Source organism: Hoplias malabaricus, chromosome 7 (genome assembly GCF_029633855.1).
Source record: "Hoplias malabaricus isolate fHopMal1 chromosome 7, fHopMal1.hap1, whole genome shotgun sequence".
In the NCBI taxonomy this organism is placed as follows: domain Eukaryota; kingdom Metazoa; phylum Chordata; class Actinopteri; order Characiformes; family Erythrinidae; genus Hoplias; species Hoplias malabaricus.
In genome coordinates, this window is record NC_089806.1 from 11,869,227 (window position 1) to 11,887,552 (window position 18,326).

Sequence of the window (18,326 nt, forward strand, 5' to 3'; positions counted from 1 at the left end):
ATAAGTGACGACAGATACCCCAGCTCCATGTGGCTGTTATTGATTAAAACAACCATAATCTCACCCTTAACCAACTTCTGTAAAAACCCCGTGCATTCTCATTATTGAAAAGTATTAAAAACTCTGTATAAAAAGAAAGAAAACCATTTCAAATACACAGAAAAGTCCTTATTACACTTTTCCTGTTTATACAATTCATACACATGTGGAATAATGATGTGAAAAATAGTGTGTTCTTGACTTGATAATAGAACCGTAATGAAATACAATCTCTTTGATCATAACCTCTTACTGTTCTCTTAATTATAACAGTCTTTTTTACACGTATAAATCCTCAAGAAACAGTCACATTCCGAAAAGCTAAGGTTATTAAGTACTTTAGGTTACCATTCCACGCAAGTGTCATACATATACAAGGAAATATATAAATATGACATTCAATAAAAATAACACCTGCGTTATTACAGAAGGTGCTATTGAATATTTGATTATATTAAAAGAAAATTACAAATACAGGGCACCTTGGTTTAGTTGTGTAGTCTCTGTTAAATTTACAATCAATGTGGAGGTGTAACAATTAGTTTAGTCCCCTTTAAAATTTTATCAACGCTAGAACTTCTAGCACATTCAAGTTGTTTGTTGGTACATGATACTTCACTGAAATAAAAAAAAATACAATTTTATATCAGTCTATTTGCCACACCTCTTGGATAGTTTTCAAAATAAATGCTCTATTCAGAAAAGTCAAGGTACAGTACTGTGCACACGTTAGAGACCACCTTTCCTTTATTACATTTTCAATTAAAACAGCCATTTAGCACAAGTTATTCATTCTTAAGTGAACGGAAGGGGGGTATCCAAGGAAAAAACAGGAATTTAGAAAACTGGAAACGGTATATTGATGTAAACAGTAGTTTCCAAAGTGGGGACACATAGGGGAGTGCAACAAGGAAATGAGGCATGTTTAAAAACTGCTAGTAATGTGTCAGAGTGACGGGGCTAGAAAACATTGTTATCGAAATTGGGGGCACTGCAGAAAAATTTGGGAAACAATGGATTAAAAAAAGTATAGGGAAATGCAGGACTTCTAACTATGTAAGACCTGTTACAGCATTAAATGTTTATCAGGTAAACAATACTTAAAGCCTTCATGTTTGATAAACAGGAGAAAAATCAGCATTCTCGTTTCAGATCTAAGATGATCTATAGGAGATTCAGCCCATTCTTCCACTGTGATAAGACAACACAGTGATATGGGTCTGAAAATGATGTCGAGTTTTCACAAAGAAAATATGAAAATTAAACAAAGCAGCTGCTAATATTCTCAGAATAAAGGACTCACCAACCCACAGACATTAACATCACTGCAAGGTGTTTGGGATTACTTTCACTGTGAGACGCAGAACATGTAACCAACTTCTTAGACCTAATTTTGGAGATGTTAAAAGACATCTCAAAGGTTGGACACAATAAATACTGAGCACGTTATGTTATACTTAATTGGTGTGTTTTATGTGTCATCGTCTGGTGAATATATATTTTAAGCTAATTGCTGTTTTGACTGAAAATCACATACATTAAAAGGTGGCCCCTGAGACACATAGTACTGTATATCTGGTTAAATAAGTGGTTCTGATTGAACTCTCAGGCCCAGTCCTCGTCTTGCTCATCCTCTGGTTCACTGCTGTCTTCTAGCTCTGCATCTCCAGCTCCCTCTCGCTCCATTTCTGCTCTTATCCTTTCTGTCTCTGCTGCTTTCTGCTTGGCCCTTGCTGCTGCCTCCTCTTCTTCTCTCTGCCTCTGAGCTGCTGCTGCTGCTTTCTTCTCCTGCTCTGCATGGCTCTTCATGTGGGCGCTGCGGCTCTTCACTTTGTAGAACACTCTGTGTGTCACAGGTTGTGTCAGGGTCAGGCATATGACGTTATTAATGACAAGGTCAATATGTTTACATATTTTGCATTATGCTGAACTCAGCACATAAATAGGAACAGTGCAAGAAAAGTTTTCCCTGTGCAGGATATGTCAACTTATTATAACAAGGGCATAAAGTAAAAATGATGTTATCAATAGCACCCCCTTGTGAAGCAACCCCTGAACACTGAGTATGGGAGAAAGAGCACCCTCTGTGGTGCAATTCCTAATGAGTGAATGAGTATGAATGTGAGAGTGGGTGAGTGATTGAGTGAATGAGTGACAAGCCAGAAACATTTAACTGGAAATGGGTACTCAACCCATCCATCCATCCATTATCTGTAACCGCTTATCCAATTTTTTAGGGTCGCGGGGGGTCCAGAGCCTACCTGGAATCATTGGGCGCAAGGCGGGAATACACCCTGGAGGGGACGCCAGTCCTTCACAGGGCAACACAGACACATTCACTCACACACTCACACCTACGGACACTGTCGATTCGCCAATCCACCTGCAACGTGTGTTTTTGGACTGTGGGAGGAAACCGGAGCACCCGGAGGAAACCCACGTGGCCACGGGGAGAACACACCAACTCCTCACAGACAGTCACCCGGAGCGGGAATCGAACCCACAACCTCCAGGTCCCTGGAGCTGTGTGACTGCGACACTACCTGCTGCGCCACCGTGCCGCCCAGTACTCAACCCATTTATAATTAATATATATATATACACACACACACACACACACACACACACACACACAGGGGTCCTCGACTTACGACGCAAAACCACTTAAGTCGAAACAAGGCTTTATACAGTAAATGGGAGATGTGTCGTAACCACGAAACATCTTAACACGGGACAGACGTAACCCGAGGACTTCCTGTTTATGTGTGCGCGTGTGTGTGTGTGTGTGTGTGTATATATATATATAAATTGCTATCTGCGAAAGATAGGATCTCAAAAGCCTTTTGGCTGATGTAGCAACATTTTGAGCAATGCTTTTTTATTACAAAACATATTAAGAAAACATGACATTCATATGTGACAAGGAACTATCAGGTATCCTGGATCCTGTTGTTGTGGCAATGAATATACTGGTAGAGCTCTAGATATTCAACAAATATTGCCCAACTCCTGTAACAATATAAAACAGTGCCACGCACCCATGCACAAACACACATGCTGCCTCACCTACTGCACTTCTTGCAAGGAAATATCCCTTCTGGCTCTCCCTGGCTTTTGGAGGCTGCTGATGGTTGAGCCCTCCTCCCCTTGGACTCTGGACGGGGTTTGGGAGCAGGAGGAGGTGTTCGAGTTTCCTGCCTTAGAGCAGTGAGCTCACCCACAGAGCTGATTTTCGGGAGGCTCAGAACCAAGACTTTATCCATCTGGACAAAAACAGAGAAAGAGCGAAACTATCCAGGTGTACAAACCATCTATATCACAAGTCCTCAATCTAGTTTTTTCTTTTTTTTCAATGCTCTAACAAACATGGTCTAACCCATCAGCTAATTAACAAGGCTACCTAGGTGAACACCAAACTGTGCTGCAGGGACAGCTCAGGACCACAATCAGGGACCACTACACTAAGTCATGTCACACGGTGTAGTTGAACTGAATCCCATTCTACGGTTAATTGTGTGACACGTAGTTTTATAGTTATTATTCTGTCAATAACTTTATCAGACAGACATAATAATGTTATAATGGACAAATTTGATTTAACAAATAATGCCATCACTTCTCAAAGAGACGTTACATCTATATATTGAGAAGTTAGCAAACCAAAATGATGTACATCAGTTCATCAGTTAGGTTCACACTTACATCCTCTTTAAACTGAAATGTTCGGGCCATGAGTTGATCACTCCGAACGTTTTCAGGTTCTTCTGTTGTCACCGTCTGCTTGTTGTCTACAGGTTCCTCAAGCTGTTCTTGTTTTGGTGTTACCTTAAATAAAGAGCACACGAGAGAGGTCCATTCCAGCTGACATCATCATATAATGAGTCTAGACCAGCTAAAGCTTTCAGAGGACACAAATTAAAGTTCAGTTACAGTTCATTTTGATTAGTTTACCTGGGGATTGAAATAATTACTGACAAGTTGCATTCTTCCTGTCCATTATGACTGTGCATAGTTCCCCTGGTTATTGTTTATTACACAACTTTGTATGTATTAACCTTTTATTTTTTCTCTTTAATTTAGATTTATATGTTTTTATGTATGTATTTATATGTACATCATTAAGCGCTCCTGAAGCTATTGAAACTACCCTCTGTGCTGCTGTAACATTGCAAATTTCTTTGTTGTGGGGAAGGCTTATCTTATCTCTGTCTTGTTTCAATCTACCTCACTCTTAAATAAATCACTTTGCTAACTGGTTTGATGTGAAATTCTCTGTTCAATAAAATGATGATTCTGAAGCAGTTAAAAGCCTCTGATAGCCACCTCACAGAAAGTTAATATGCTGCTTAAATGTCTGAGACATTGTTTATTTATTCATTCATTGTCTGTAACCGCTTATCCAGTTCAGGGTCACAGTGGGTCCAACCAGGAATCACTGGGTGCTAGTTGTGAACATACCCTGGAGGCGCCAATCCATCGCAGGGCAACACACACACTCACACATTCACACAAATGGACACTTCTGAGTAGTCAATCCATTGTGGGAGGAAACAGGAACTGCTGGAGGACATGGGGAGAACACACCAAACTCCTCACAGTCACCCGGAGTGTGGCACCAGCCCACAACCCCAGGTCCCTGGAGCTGTGTGAAAGCCTCCCACATATGCACAATATTACTATTTCTAACAAATTTAATGTGAGCAGCATTACGTAAAACACAGATGACCAGTGTAGGTTTGTGGTAAAGGTGAATATTAAATGAAATACAGGGGTTGGACAATGAAACTGAAACACCTGGTTTTAGACCACAATAATTTATTAGTATGGTGTAGGGTCTCCTTTTGCGGCCAATACAGCGTCAGTTCGTCTTGGGAATGACATATACAAGTCCTGCACAGTGGTCAGAGGGATTTTAAGCCATTCTTCTTGAAGGATAGTGGCCAGGTCTCTACGTGATGCTGGTGGAGGAAAACGTTTCCTGACTCGCTTCTCGAAAATACCCCAAAGTGGCTCAATAATATTTAGATCTGGTGACTGTGCAGGCCATGGGAGATGTTCAACTTCACTTTCATGTTCATCAAACCAATCTTTCACCAGTCTTGCTGTGTGTATTGGTGCATTGTCGTCCTGATACAAGGCACCGCCTTCAGGATACAGTGTTTGAACCATTGGATGCACATGGTCCTCCAGAATGGTTCGGTAGTCCTTGGCAGTGACGCGCCCATTTAACACAAGTATTGGGCCAAGGGAATGCCATGATATGGCAGCCCAAACCATCACTGATCCACCCCCATGCTTCACTCTGGGCATGCAACAGTCTGGGTGGTACGCTTCTTTGGGGCTTCTCCACGCCGTAACTCTCCCGGATGTGGGGAAAACAGTAAAGGTGGACTCGTCAAAGAACAATACATGTTTCACAATGTCCACAGCCCAAGATTTGCGCTCCTTGCACCATTGAAACCGACATTTGGCATTGGCATGAGTGACCAAAGGTGTGGCTATAGCAGCCCGGCCGTGTGTATTGACCCTGTGGAGCTCCCGACGGACAGTTCTGGTGGAAACAGGAGAGTTGAGGTGCACATTTAATTCTGCCGTGATTTGGTTAGCCGTAGTTTTATGTTTTTTGGATACACTCCGCGTCAGCACCAGAACATCCCTCATTTCAGACAGCTTCTTCTTGCGTCCACAGTGAATCCTGTTGGATGTGTTTCGTACTTCTTGGTGGTTTGCTGACATTACCCTGGATACCGTGGCTCTTGATACATCACAGAGACTCGCTGTCTTGGTCACAGATGCGCCAGCAAGACGTGCACCAACAATTTGTCCTCTTTTGAACTCTGGTAAGTCACACATAATGTTGTGTCCATTGCAATATTTTGAGCAAAACTGTGCTATTACCCTCTGCTAATTGAACCTTCACACTCTGCTCTTACTGGTGCAATGTGCAATTAATGAAGATTGGTCACCAGGTTGGTCCAGTTTAGCCATGAAACCTCCCACACTAAAATGACAGGTGTTTCAGTTTCACTGTCCAACCCCTGTATATGACCCAGGTTCCTATCACCATCACCCTAAATAAATCCAGGTGAGCTGTTTCACATCGGACCACTCTGCATGAGGCTGTTTACATTGAAATGCTTAGAAAATGTGAAAAGTCTGTGGAACCCAATAGTCCTCATGAGTGGCCTACCTCAGGGACACGCTCTTCTGGATCTGTGGGGCCAAAGGTGAGTGTCCCATTGCGAGCAACCTTCACCTGTTTCTTATAGGTGTAGTAGAACTCCACACACTGAGCCACTGTTTTACTCCGCACCTGCCCAGGAATAAACACAAATTTACAGAATAACCCATTTTATGTCCTTTGGAAAAAGAACCTGAAAAAACAAGATCTCATGACACAGGCTTGTCTAAAAACATTTCAATGAATAGAAAACTAAACTCAGGACAAATAGAAAACAGATTTTACACACCAGCTTCTGCACCAGGAAGAAGTCCTTCCTGTAAGCACTTATTCCCTTGTTGAAAAAGTGCTTTTCATCCACAGTCCAACAGTCTGATCCTATTCAAATTAAAACACACAAGTAAAATATTTTAGTGAATGATATTTTGCAGTTTCTTTTTAGATTCTAAAATCAGATTGCCATTATGTGCATACTTGTTACAATAATCATTCAATCATTGAAGCAGTTGTAAAAATTGTATCCCCATTTTTGATATTTGCATTTCTTCATTTGTTCCAGCAAATGAAATGTATTAAATATGTTAAAGTGTTAAAATGAATAGAGTAATAGAAATGGTCCAAAATATCTAAAAAATTAAATCTTGTTCCATTCACCTTCATTGTAATTGAATGTTTTTCATTTTTGCAGAGATATGTGTGGTTTGTTCTAACAATAACGATTATGATAATGGATATGTGATTTCTACATAGATGTGAGTTCAACATAGACGTCAAGAGAGGTTCTCCTCACTTCGTGATAGAATTTGAAATGGTGTTATTTCTGCTCTTTGATGTAAGAATGAGTTAAAGATGATGAGTCTCTCAGGCTGTGTTATGTTGCCATTTATCTAAAAGTAACACAGTGAAACAATGACAGACTGTGGGCAGAGTTCAAGCTTTTTTCCCCCTACATGGTCAGGGATTGTGTGATCAGAAAACCTGTTTAAACACGAATGCCTGTATGTGAAACCTGCTGGAGTTGCTTTTATCTTTCATAAAAGGAAGCTAAATGAGAGCTGTCAGCATGGACCTTTAAAATAGGACTGAGTGTGAGTTGACAGCAGTGACTAATTACTCTTCCTGCTTGTTCAATATCGGCTTGACTGACTGTAGCACTGCCACAGAACATCTATTAACTGGTGTCAGAGTACCTTCCAGCTTTAGGTTTATAATGGATATGAGACTCATTGTCATAAGTTAGTATTTGTTCTTTCCCTACATTGTAATATAGTATTGTGCAAAAGTGAGAGACCTCATTTTCAGCAGGTGTTTCAGTAATGTCTGCAGTTTTTGTGTCAGGGAAAAAAAGAAGAAGGAATGTGAGGTAGAGAATAGAGTACAGAAAAGTAGAAAGAAGCCTTATCAACTAAATACAATAAGAACATTTCATTAAGTGTGGCCAAACTTTGTTTAAGCGTATGACAGCTTCCAGTCTTTTGATGAGACTGGCCTAATGTTTTTATTTTTTAAAGAAATGTGCAGGAATATTTATTCACACCTCAGAAGTTCAGCCTCTAGAGTTCTAACACCCTGAACACATTCAGAGGTGTTGAGGTCTGGGCTGTGGGCTGGCTTTTTCTCAGTAATGGCTTCATGACTCGTCTTAACAGACACCCAGTGCTGAGTTGTCTTAGACAGAAACACCTTTGGATTTTATAATTGTACTGTATCTCTTCATACCTCCCTAATAGTTCCCATTTTTCCACTTAATGACTTCCACTCTGCGGAACTACTCTTTCAAAAGACATTACAGGCGTTTAAAAGTTTCTTTCCTTTGACGAGACATTTGAAGAGCTAGATTCAGACAGACATATCCAGGATAAAATTTAGGTTGCAACCCATGATCTCACCCAAAAAACAAGTAAAACAAAGCCCAGTGTCTCACCTGCATAATGGTAATTTGCAAGGTGATGATCTCTGGAGAAAACAGGGTGCTTCATCATCAACATTTCCAGGGTTTTCTAGAGGAACACACATAATGACTCTTTATTTCCCATGCAGGTGTGTACTGAATCATTTCTGTCAATAATTGACTCTATCTGTTGCTAGAATAACACTATATTGTCAAATCACTGTTATTTATAAACATGTGGAGGAGTGTGTCATGTAACATTAACTACACAAAATCTAATGCAGCAGATATTTTCAGCTTACCAGGATGTCACCTTTGTTTTCATACAGACAATGGTGCATCAGCTCCACATTGGTTCCTCCACCATTCAGAACACTGGAGCAGGCCATTACCATTAGACTCTCAACTGGAGAACAAAACAGAGAGTCAACAAGTGAGTAAGACAGGGCTAATTAGAGAGAAACTGAAGTTCAAAAGAATCAATACACTCTTATGGCCATAAGAAGTCACCTCTCTCTTTCTGAGAAGATTCAGCTTCTGGCAGAGGCTCCCACACCTGAACAGCTTTGTGCTGATCCTGCAGAGCCAAAGCCTGGTCTTGAAGCTCAGGTATCTCTGCCTGATACTGTGAGCCAATATTTATTCGGCTAAGAGAAATGAGAAGAACATGAATTGACATTTCATTAAAGAATATAGAATATTTAAATTCTATATTTAAATATTCTAAATTAATTATCTAGTACTGTTACTCGTAAGCAAACATGGAAAGATACTCCAATATTCGAGGGTCAGGAGGGACTGCAGATTGTCAGCAAAAAAAGAACACATCACATATAAACAATCAATTGTTCAAAGACCAATTGACTGAAAAAACAACTTTTTTCAGTGAATGTGATTGTTGATTCATGCTTTAAGCTGTGCATTTCAATGAACAGTTCTGTAAAAATAAATAAACAAAAAAACATTTACACAAATGTAGCTGATCAGCCAAGACTTCTTTAGATTCTAGAGTTTTGCACTGGAGTGTCATGCTTTGGCCCTGTTTTGTGTTTTCCTACTCTGTCTGTGTTTTGCTTTAGTTTCCTTGTCTGTATTGTGCTCGTTTAGCACATGGCTCTGCTTTGTTTTGTCCTAGTCTTAGCTTTAGCCCTGCCTGGTTATTAGTGTTTCCACCTGTGCCACCGTTGTGGTCCTGCCCTTCATTATCCATCCCATCTGTGTCCCTGTGTATGTACACCTCCTTTGGTTTCTGTAGGCCTGGTCTGGTCTTGTATGTGTGAGTGTTTAAAAGTGTCCCACATCGGTTCATGGTTGTTTTCTGTTGTGTTTGATTCAGTATGTCCAAGTTTTTATTTTTTTGCCCTACTCGGGTTTATTCTACGATGATTCTACGTTGTTTAGTTTTGCTTGTTTTAGTAAATATTACCTGTACTTACGTCTGCCACCCTCCCTGCACAACCGTGAGTTATAAAGCTAATGCAGCTCTTGCCTACCAATTTGTTTTTAAGCTCAAGTGCAAACCTGGCATTATAAACATTGGCAAATTTTATACATTTAAAACAACCTGCTGCACTTGAGACAAGGAGACATTTGTGAAAATTTAATTTTATTAACCCATTCCTCTGAGTGAAACTATGTTACATTTGCTAAAATGCAGTTTGATTTGTACTCACGGTTCTACACTAACAGGTGTGGCCTCTCCTCTCAGAGTAAGCACTGGAGGTGTGATGTCTGAACTACCTGCAAAATCGTCAGAAAGAATAAAAAACTGTGTTATTGTATCAGTGATCTAAAAATTTATATTTATCCAAATAATTTAATGTATTTAACAACAAAGCATAACTTCCAAAATATATAGTGACATTGTTCATGATTGTATTTACATTTCAATTGCAATAAGTATAAACACAAATAAAAGTATTAAATAAATCTGTATCAAATGAAGTCACATTAAGCTCGCTGCTTACTGGAGTGCAGGAGGCTTCTGGTAGCAGTTTTGGGTGTAGGTACTGGAGGCAGAACCTGGCTGCCTGCTGCGATGGATGACAGAAAAGTGGAGAAGTAGAGGCCACTTCCTTCTCTCACAGGGGACAAGATGGGAGGAGGAGTGTAGGGAGGCAGGGTTAGAGGGTGGTCCATCATACGAACCGGAGAGCGCAAATGGCTCTGGTAGGCTGAGATGCTTGAGTAGACAGATGGAGCGATGAAGGTGCAGGGTTTGGGTGGAGGTATGACCAAGGGCTCTGGTCGGGGGCGACGCTTTATCTTATCAGATTTACCATCGTCTTTCCCTTCATCCTTGAATCAGACAAGGAAAAGTACAAAGATGGGCATTTGTCTGTCATAAACTGCCTTTCAATTTGAATTATTCTACATGGGTATGTAATATACTGAATATGGTATGTCTTGGTATATACTGAAATTGGATAATTTAGTATCACCTATCACACTAATAACTGAAGTTGTACTCAGTAGTTTTGCAGTGGTAACTGACAAAACAAAACTACACACCGAGACGTATTTTTACTTAATATTTTCATAGTTTACTTGAACTTTGTTTTACTTGCTTTTCTACAAAGACTGCACAATTTAATGGCTGAATCCACAGTGGATAATGTGTTGAGTTCTGTTTTGGATATATAGTGTATTTAGAGGTTAAATTTCATGTGATCACCAGCAACGGTAACAATTCACTGTTATACTCATGTACAAAACCTATGATGTCAGCTCATACAAGCATATGATATGTGCCATGACATGTTTACATGACATATTTTGTTAGCTATTACAAATGCAGGGGATTAAAAACAAAATCAACAGCCGTGACATAAATTAATGAATTACAAACTACACTAAATACAATACTCTAATCTAATAATCCAGCAACCTCATGATTTTTTTTCAAACATTTCTTCTTACATTAGCTACTATTTTTATCTGAACTCTACAAGAACGTGGCATTCTGGATATTGCGTTCATTTTAATCTTATTTTTGAAGCTATTCAACTTTCTCTGTCATCTTACTGTATCGTCTGAAATCAAATTAAAATCTTGAATTCCATGTTTTTAAAAATAATGTGTGTGCACTACTTGTACCTGGTTTAAACTGTCAGATGCAGAGTTCCTTAATGAACGGCGACGGGCTACAATAACTGAGGGTTTCCGCTCATACTGGTGGTGCTGCTGGATGCTCTCAGCAGAAGGTCTCTGCTTCTGACCCCAGTTTTCCACCTGCTCAGGCTGACCTCCCGACTGACTCCTCTGCACTGGCACAGAGACAGGAATCACCAAAGGAAGCATCCCAGCCTGCCGTCCAGACGAGCTTTCATCACACTACACAAGTCAGAGGTGAAGGATGGGACGGGTGTCAACACAAAGAACAATAAACAAGGAGAGGGGAGTGAGAGAAAACAAATGAAAAAAAGACAATTTCACATTTCAAAATTATTAATAATGACATATTATTATTATTAAGGTATGTTTAATAATTTAATGGATGCCAAATCCTTCTGTAATTAGGACTTCCTCAATCACACACAAGGTCATCTCGAAAACATTTGAAGCCAACTATTTTTCAGTCTACTGCAAACACAATGGCACTGGACAGCTCAGCACACTTTGTAGTGAAAACCCATCCATGCATTTTTCAATAACTGATGGAACTTTCCTTGTTTGTTTGCTTTAGGAACACCTATACAGTTTGTTCAGACTGGTTGTTTGCATCCCGCACATGAAGAAAGATGATGAGAGATCATGCCTCATATTTTCTCTGTCGTTATTTGATTTGTGAGTAGAAAATGACTGACTTCTTTTTAAAACCTGATTCATTCCCAGGCATGATTACAGTGTTGCTATATTTCCAGGTTGATATTGTTGTTGATTCTCACATTTGTAAGTTTTTACCTTCTCCAAGCCAAATAACATACTCTTGTGTTTATTTTTGGCCCAGACTGTGATAGCTGACACTGTGCATACTGACTATGAAACAGGAGGGAGTGTGAAAAGATCTTCTACATGGTGTTTGCTAACAAACACAGCAAGTGCGGGTGTGCCGTCACCCCTCCCTAACGTTCCTAAGTGTGTTTGGAGCATGTGTGGAATGTGTAGGTGTGCAGACATGCAGCTCTCTGTAAGCCTGCAGAGTCAAATCTACTGTATAGATTCATGGAAGAAAAAAGAGTCCATTAGCTATTTCACAAAATACACTTCATATATGGATTAACTAAGAAGAGATGCAATATGTCATTTTCACCATCACAAAAGCAGCTAACAATTTAATATTTGAATGAAACTGTTTATGGTCCATGGAGAAGATCCCTCGCATGGGGAAGCCATGTTTAAAACATGTTGAATAGATGTAGATTATTAGCTGTCAGTATAATGGGTGTTACATAATGTTCAGAAAAATCAAGGAAGAAAATCACAGATTGTACCATTTTGAATGTAATTAAAGCCTAATTGTAATAATTACAAGCAGCGGAAACACAGATAAACACTGAGATTCTATTCTAATGTTTGCAAGTTAATTACAATTTGACCAGATTTATTTTATATGTTTAATTAATCATCAGGGCGGCACGGTGGTGCAGCAGGTAGTGTCGCTGTCACACAGCTCCAGGGGGTTCGAGTACCGCTCCGGTTGACTGTCTGTGAGGAGTTTGGTGTGTTCTGCCCATGTCTGCGTGGGTTTCCTCCGGGTGACTGTCTGTGAGGAGTGTGGTGTGTTCTCCCTGTGTCTGCATGGGTTTCCTCCAGGTGACTGTCTGTGAGGAGTGTGGTGTGTTCTCCCTGTGTCTGCATGGGTTTCCTCCAGGTGACTGTCTGTGAGGAGTGTGGTGTGTTCTCCCTGTGTCTGCGTGAGTTTCCACCGGGTGACTGTCTGTGAGGAGTGTGGTGTTTTCTCCCTGTGTCTGCATGGGTTTCCTCCAGGTGACTGTCTGTGAGGAGTGTGGTGTGTTCTCCCTGTGTCTGCGTGAGTTTCCTCCGGGTGCTCCCACAGTCCAAAAACACACATTGGTGGATTGCCGACTCAAAATTGTCCATAGGTGTGAGTGTGCGAGTGAATTTGTGAGTGTGTGTCGCCCTGTGAAGGACTTGCCCCCCGTCGTGTGTGTTTCTGCCCTGCACCCAGTGATTCCGGGTATAGGCTCCGGACACACCGCAACCCTGAACTGGATAAGCGTTTACAGACAATGAATGAATGAATAAATCATCAAATCTGTACTTCCAATGCCAAAGCCATACAAAGGATTATGACAATTTAAAGCTAAACCAAATCTCATTTCCGCCCTTAACATCATTTGACATGTCATCTATGGACTTATTTGAAGTAAAGGCTCCAGCATAATCATTTTACATCTTCACAAAGATGTGGATTATTCCCTAATAACTGAGAATAAATGTAATAAAACTGATCATCTGAGAGCTATATTTAAAAAGTGCTAAAGAAATCCAGCTGATTAAAAAGCTATTTATAGCTATTACATTTTAATACATTTAAATAATGGATGATAAATTATTCATAAGTAATTACCTTTGGTGTCAATTTTATAATATTTCAATATATATATTGTATCATTTATTATTGGTTCATATAAATTAATGACAAGACAGATGATTCCAAATATCAACCTGTACAATACACTTTTTAAAGGGCTTTGTACCAAAGGGAATGATTACATGTAGAACCTTCACCTGTGCGAATGCACAAATGGTTCTCTGCTTGACTGAATAGTTCTTCTGTTTATGGGGTCTGTATTTTGGGTTAATATAGCAGAAAGAAATTTTATATCAGTGCTGCAAGTATTGTAAAATCCTATTGGTACTGAACCTTTTGTTTCAGGTGTATATATTAACTGTATAGTGTGTATAAATCTGTTTTTGAAAATGTCTTAGAAAGTGGAGCAAACTCAAAGTAAACAGATCCATTTTAATTCAAGCACTCTCACCTTTGCGGGCAAAAACTCCATCTCGGATGCCTTTTGAGCAAGAGTCTCCAGGTTTATCTCTTTGGAAGCTCTCCTCCTTCTTTGTGTGGTTTGGATGACTCCTCCGGATGGCCCTTGGCCACCCATGCCTCCATTTCGAGCAGGTTCTTTAGGGGGCTGGCTGCTCAGTGGAGAGAGCCCGTCCTTTGACAGACGTCTGGAGCGTCTTGGGAGGACCTCGTGTTTGGTTTGGGGTTCTTGTGGTTCTAGAGGTGCCTTTGCAGTTCCAGAATCCTGACCAACTGGCGAATGGGGATGTGGATCCTGTGTTTGAGCTTGTACAGCAGACGATGCACTAGAATCTGATTTTATTTGATTTTCCTCCTGCTTCTGTGCACTCCCCGGCTTCTGGTCTTGCTGATGCACTTGCGAAGGGAAGGTTTCTGTCTGTTGAAGGTTTTGCATCTGCTGTTGCAGTTTCTGTTGGTGCTGCATCTGCTGCAGGTGTTCCTGAAGTTTTTGCTGATGGTGGTACCGCTGCTGAATTTGGTGCAGGCGCTGCTGTTGCTGCTGCATCTGGTGCATTTGCTGCAACTGCTGCATTTGGTGCTGATGCTGCATCTGTTGCTGTTGTAAATGCAAAAGCTGCTGCTGTGATTTGGGCTGTTCGCTGTAGGTAAGGTTCTGGGAAGTGCTGTTGCCAGGAAATGCCTGAAAGAACCCTGAGGACTGCTGCTGTTTGGTGGGTCCAAATGCCATCTGAAATGGCTGCAGTGTGGAGTCAGGCATGTTGCGATGCATGGCGTGAGTTTGGAACTGTGGGTCTCCTGGCTTGTGGCCCTGCTGAAGCACCTGGAATTGAGCATGTTGCATTGCTGCCATAGTGTGATGATCCCATTCCATTCCTGGTGCCAGAGCTTGTGAGGGCTCAGAGAAGGGCACAGAGGAGCCCACAGCCATTTTTTCCTGCTGCAAAGCTTCCACATCATGATTGGTCTTATGTAAAGTTTGATGAGCTCGTGCATCATCAATTCCACTTAGAGGAGGACCAAAGTTCTGAGTCAGTTTGGTAGGGTTTGGTATGCCCTGAAACCAAGTGGACGTCTGCACCGGTTCCTGGCTCACCCACTTGACTGAACCCGACTGCTGAAAGTGACCCCATACCTGATATGCTTTGTCGGGTTTGAAGACAGCTGAGCCTTGGATATCAAGGTTGGGGTCTACCCTCCCTCCAGCCCTGCTGTGAGACTGCTCCAAAGATGGACCGCCAACGTTATAGAACACGTCCCCTGAATGCTGTGCCGCATCCTCAATGGCTTCAACATTCTGCTTGGGAATATTACCAATATTTCCTCTCTGATGAGGGGAGAGGCTCATGTTAAAACCGTCAAACTACAAAGGGCTTGCAGAACTGGTCATCAGCACAGACCATCCAAGAGGAACCGGATCAATGAGTTTGACTGTCTCTTTCAGAAAGATATGCCACAGTGGGCAGTTCTCATGCAGAAGAGGAAAGAGAACTTTCACACTTCCCTCCTCACTCCTCTTCTCCAAACTAGTTACGCTGTAAACAACTAAGCAGTCTGTCATCCCTCAGGCAAGATTCTGAAAATCAGTGACCTACAAAAAAAAACCCAGAAATATAATGCAACAATGTATAAGGTTGGATGTGGAAATAGATTTCATAATGATGACGTATTGTGTAATTTAGGGGTGGGCAACATAGTACAACTATTGAATCATGATACTTTCACATTGTTTCAATTCACAGTATGTAAACCAATATTTTGATATAAACACACAATGAGTAAAGTGGCATCACAGATTTTTATACACTGTACTAAATTCAATAAAATAGGCCAAAATATGCTTTCTAACTAATGAAAAACGCAGAGATCAATGACAATGACCAAAGAACAGAACTGCTGAGATGTAACCAAACTGTATTCATTTGTTTAGATGAACTATTAATAGGTTGTTGTAAAAATTCTTGCAGAAATCAGTTGAATTCCCGTTCAGGACTGTCTTTAGAGATGTTTAGAAATGTCTGGAGGCTTGTTTGGTGATTCCTGAGAGGAAACTTGATTTGCACTGAAACTAAGCTCACACAGCAAACTAGGGGCGTGAACGGAGTACTGCAAGACAACAAGAATTACAGGAAGTGAAGGAGGGAAGGGGGGAGAGAGAATATGGGAGAAAGAACAATCAAGAAGTTTTATGCTTTCTTACCATTAAAGACCCCTCCCTTGATAGCCAATGCAATATGGACGTCACTATAGATTGCAGCACTAGTACACACTGTTTACAGAGAGTTATAAGCACCAGACATGAGATTCACTTTGGGAAATGGAAGCTGAAAGCGTCAGGCCTATAGTGTGTACTCGCCCTCGCAAGGAATGCACATTACAGCGCGTATACGCGTGAAGTAAGTGTGTAACAAGCGTGTAAAAAGTGCGCATATGGAAACGCACATGGCTGCACTGTGTAGAAACCCATCTCCTTCAAGGTGTAAGTGATTGCACGGATAAAAGTAGATTAGTTTCACTTACTTTTCGACGTTGGCCTCTTCCTTGTGCTCAGTTTGGAATGACAGGGGCAAAGTCGACTCCAAACGAGCGTTACTTCTCAGTACAGTCCACATTCAAGGCACCGTTCACTCTCTTCAGAAAGTCCAGAGCTTGACCACGTCAACACGCTAAAACTGACCTTAAAGTAAATTTAAACGCGCGCACACATACGTTTCGCTGCTTCGAGGAGCATTTCTGTCTGATCCTGCACACTCTGGCCTCCTGTATGTCTTAAAGCTGATGAGTGAAATTTCAGCACAACAAAACAAACCTTAAACTCCGTGCAAAGTTCAGGTTGAGCTTTGCATGATCTCCCGTGAGACTTTCGCTGCTTTTCCGAGCTCTTACGCACAACGACCTTCTTCTCTCAGTTATTTATCAACAAAACAGCGCACAGCCCCACGGCAGCCAATCAGCACTCTCCGTGGTGACAGCGATGAAATGAAAAACGCCTAACGCCCACTCTGATTGGTCAACGGGTTCATCGGAATCTCCACTAGCAACTGTCACAATGTCCGTTTACTGGCCGAACAGTGGCACTGGACCCGATACACTAACATTCATAAATAACAAAACAAGTTTTATATTAACTTTTATATGGAAGAATAGGTTTGACATGACGTTTATTCGTAGGGGAATTTGTTTAGAAAAAAGGGTACACCAACATTTAAGTCATCATGACACATCAAATGAGCAACAAAAAATATATAGAATTTAAATAAATAATTAAAAAAATATGTAATATATGTAAGTATACCAAACTTTTTGTTACATACACATTTTAATAAACTACTATTTGCCTCTTTATCAGATTTATTGGTCTAATATCAAATGCTTAAGTAAATATGAGAAAGAAGTTGGATATAAAAAAATAGCACAAAAAAAATTTGGAAACACTTGAGAATGATTATAATTAAATTAGAAGTGCACTTCTAATGAACACTTTGAAAATCTCTTGGTCACATAAATTAGTCTCACTTCTGTTGTCAGAGATTTTTAAAAAATGTAGCCCTAAAAGTACCACTATAATGACAAAATTACAAAAAAAAAAATTATTGAATACATATCTCAGCATAGCCACCTTACACCCTAGAGGGCCTAGGGGGCCTTCAGTTTGAGAACTGCTGATTTAGACCATGCATTTTTCAATGTGTAATAAAAAATTACCTAATGTGTTCTGGCTATGTGTGTAAAAGTGGTTTGTACGGAGCCCTGGAGGGGACGTGGGTAAAAAAATGAATTCAAGTGAACGATTTACAATTCGTTTACACGTTTTAATGAATTTGAGTGAACAAATTAGTAATTTGTGCGCATGTTTTAGCCAATTCGAGTGAACGAATTAATAATTCGTGCCCATGTTTTAGTTAATTCGAGTGAACAAATTAGTAATTTGTGCGCATGAATAACTAATTAATTCACTGGGGGGCTCTGTAGAAGCCAGCTGCCTTTTGCCAAAACTCTTATAATGTTCGAGCCCTTGTACTAATGGCGGCAGTCACTGCACATGAAGTAAAATGACCTTATTTAGCCCATAAAGACAAATTATATCAGTTCAGTGTTTATAACACTGTGTACATATAGATTATTTAGGGGAGTGTATGGATGTGGGTTCGATTCACACTCCGGGTGACTGTCTATGAGGAGTTGGTGTGTTCTCCCTGTGTCTGCATGGGTTTCCTCCGGGTGCTCCGGTTTCCTCCCACAGTCCAAAAACACACGTT

The 18,326-nt window shown here is 40.6% G+C and overlaps 1 protein-coding gene across 1 annotated transcript; it reads right to left on the bottom strand.

Annotated features, from left to right (window-relative positions):
* Positions 1–34: 34 nt before the first annotated feature.
* mideasa (mitotic deacetylase associated SANT domain protein a) lies at positions 35–16,960 on the bottom strand. Its single transcript, XM_066676077.1, has 13 exons — positions 16,588–16,960; positions 14,060–15,658; positions 11,208–11,444; positions 10,079–10,409; positions 9,785–9,851; positions 8,622–8,758; positions 8,414–8,517; positions 8,145–8,220; positions 6,510–6,598; positions 6,230–6,352; positions 3,742–3,864; positions 3,106–3,302; positions 35–1,882 (listed from the first exon to the last, which is right to left on the bottom strand). The coding sequence occupies exons 2-13, from the start codon at positions 15,413–15,415 to the stop codon at positions 1,645–1,647; spliced, it is 3,078 nt and encodes a 1,025-aa protein (XP_066532174.1). The 5' UTR covers positions 15,416–15,658; positions 16,588–16,960; the 3' UTR covers positions 35–1,644.
* Between the last annotated feature and the right edge of the window lie 1,366 nt (positions 16,961–18,326).

Bases quoted from the DNA above. Each gene is read 5' to 3' on its own strand.
- mideasa (XM_066676077.1), bottom strand. From the start codon at position 15,415: ATGAGCCTCTCCCCTCATCAGAGAGGAAATATTGGTAATATTCCCAAG. The intron at 8,221-8,413 runs GTAAGCTGAAAA...GTGTTCCTCTAG, and splicing joins AAAACAAAGGTGACATCCTG to AAAACCCTGGAAATGTTGAT. The intron at 1,883-3,105 runs GTGAGGCAGCAT...TGTGACACACAG, and splicing joins CCTTGCAAGAAGTGCAGTAG to AGTGTTCTACAAAGTGAAGA.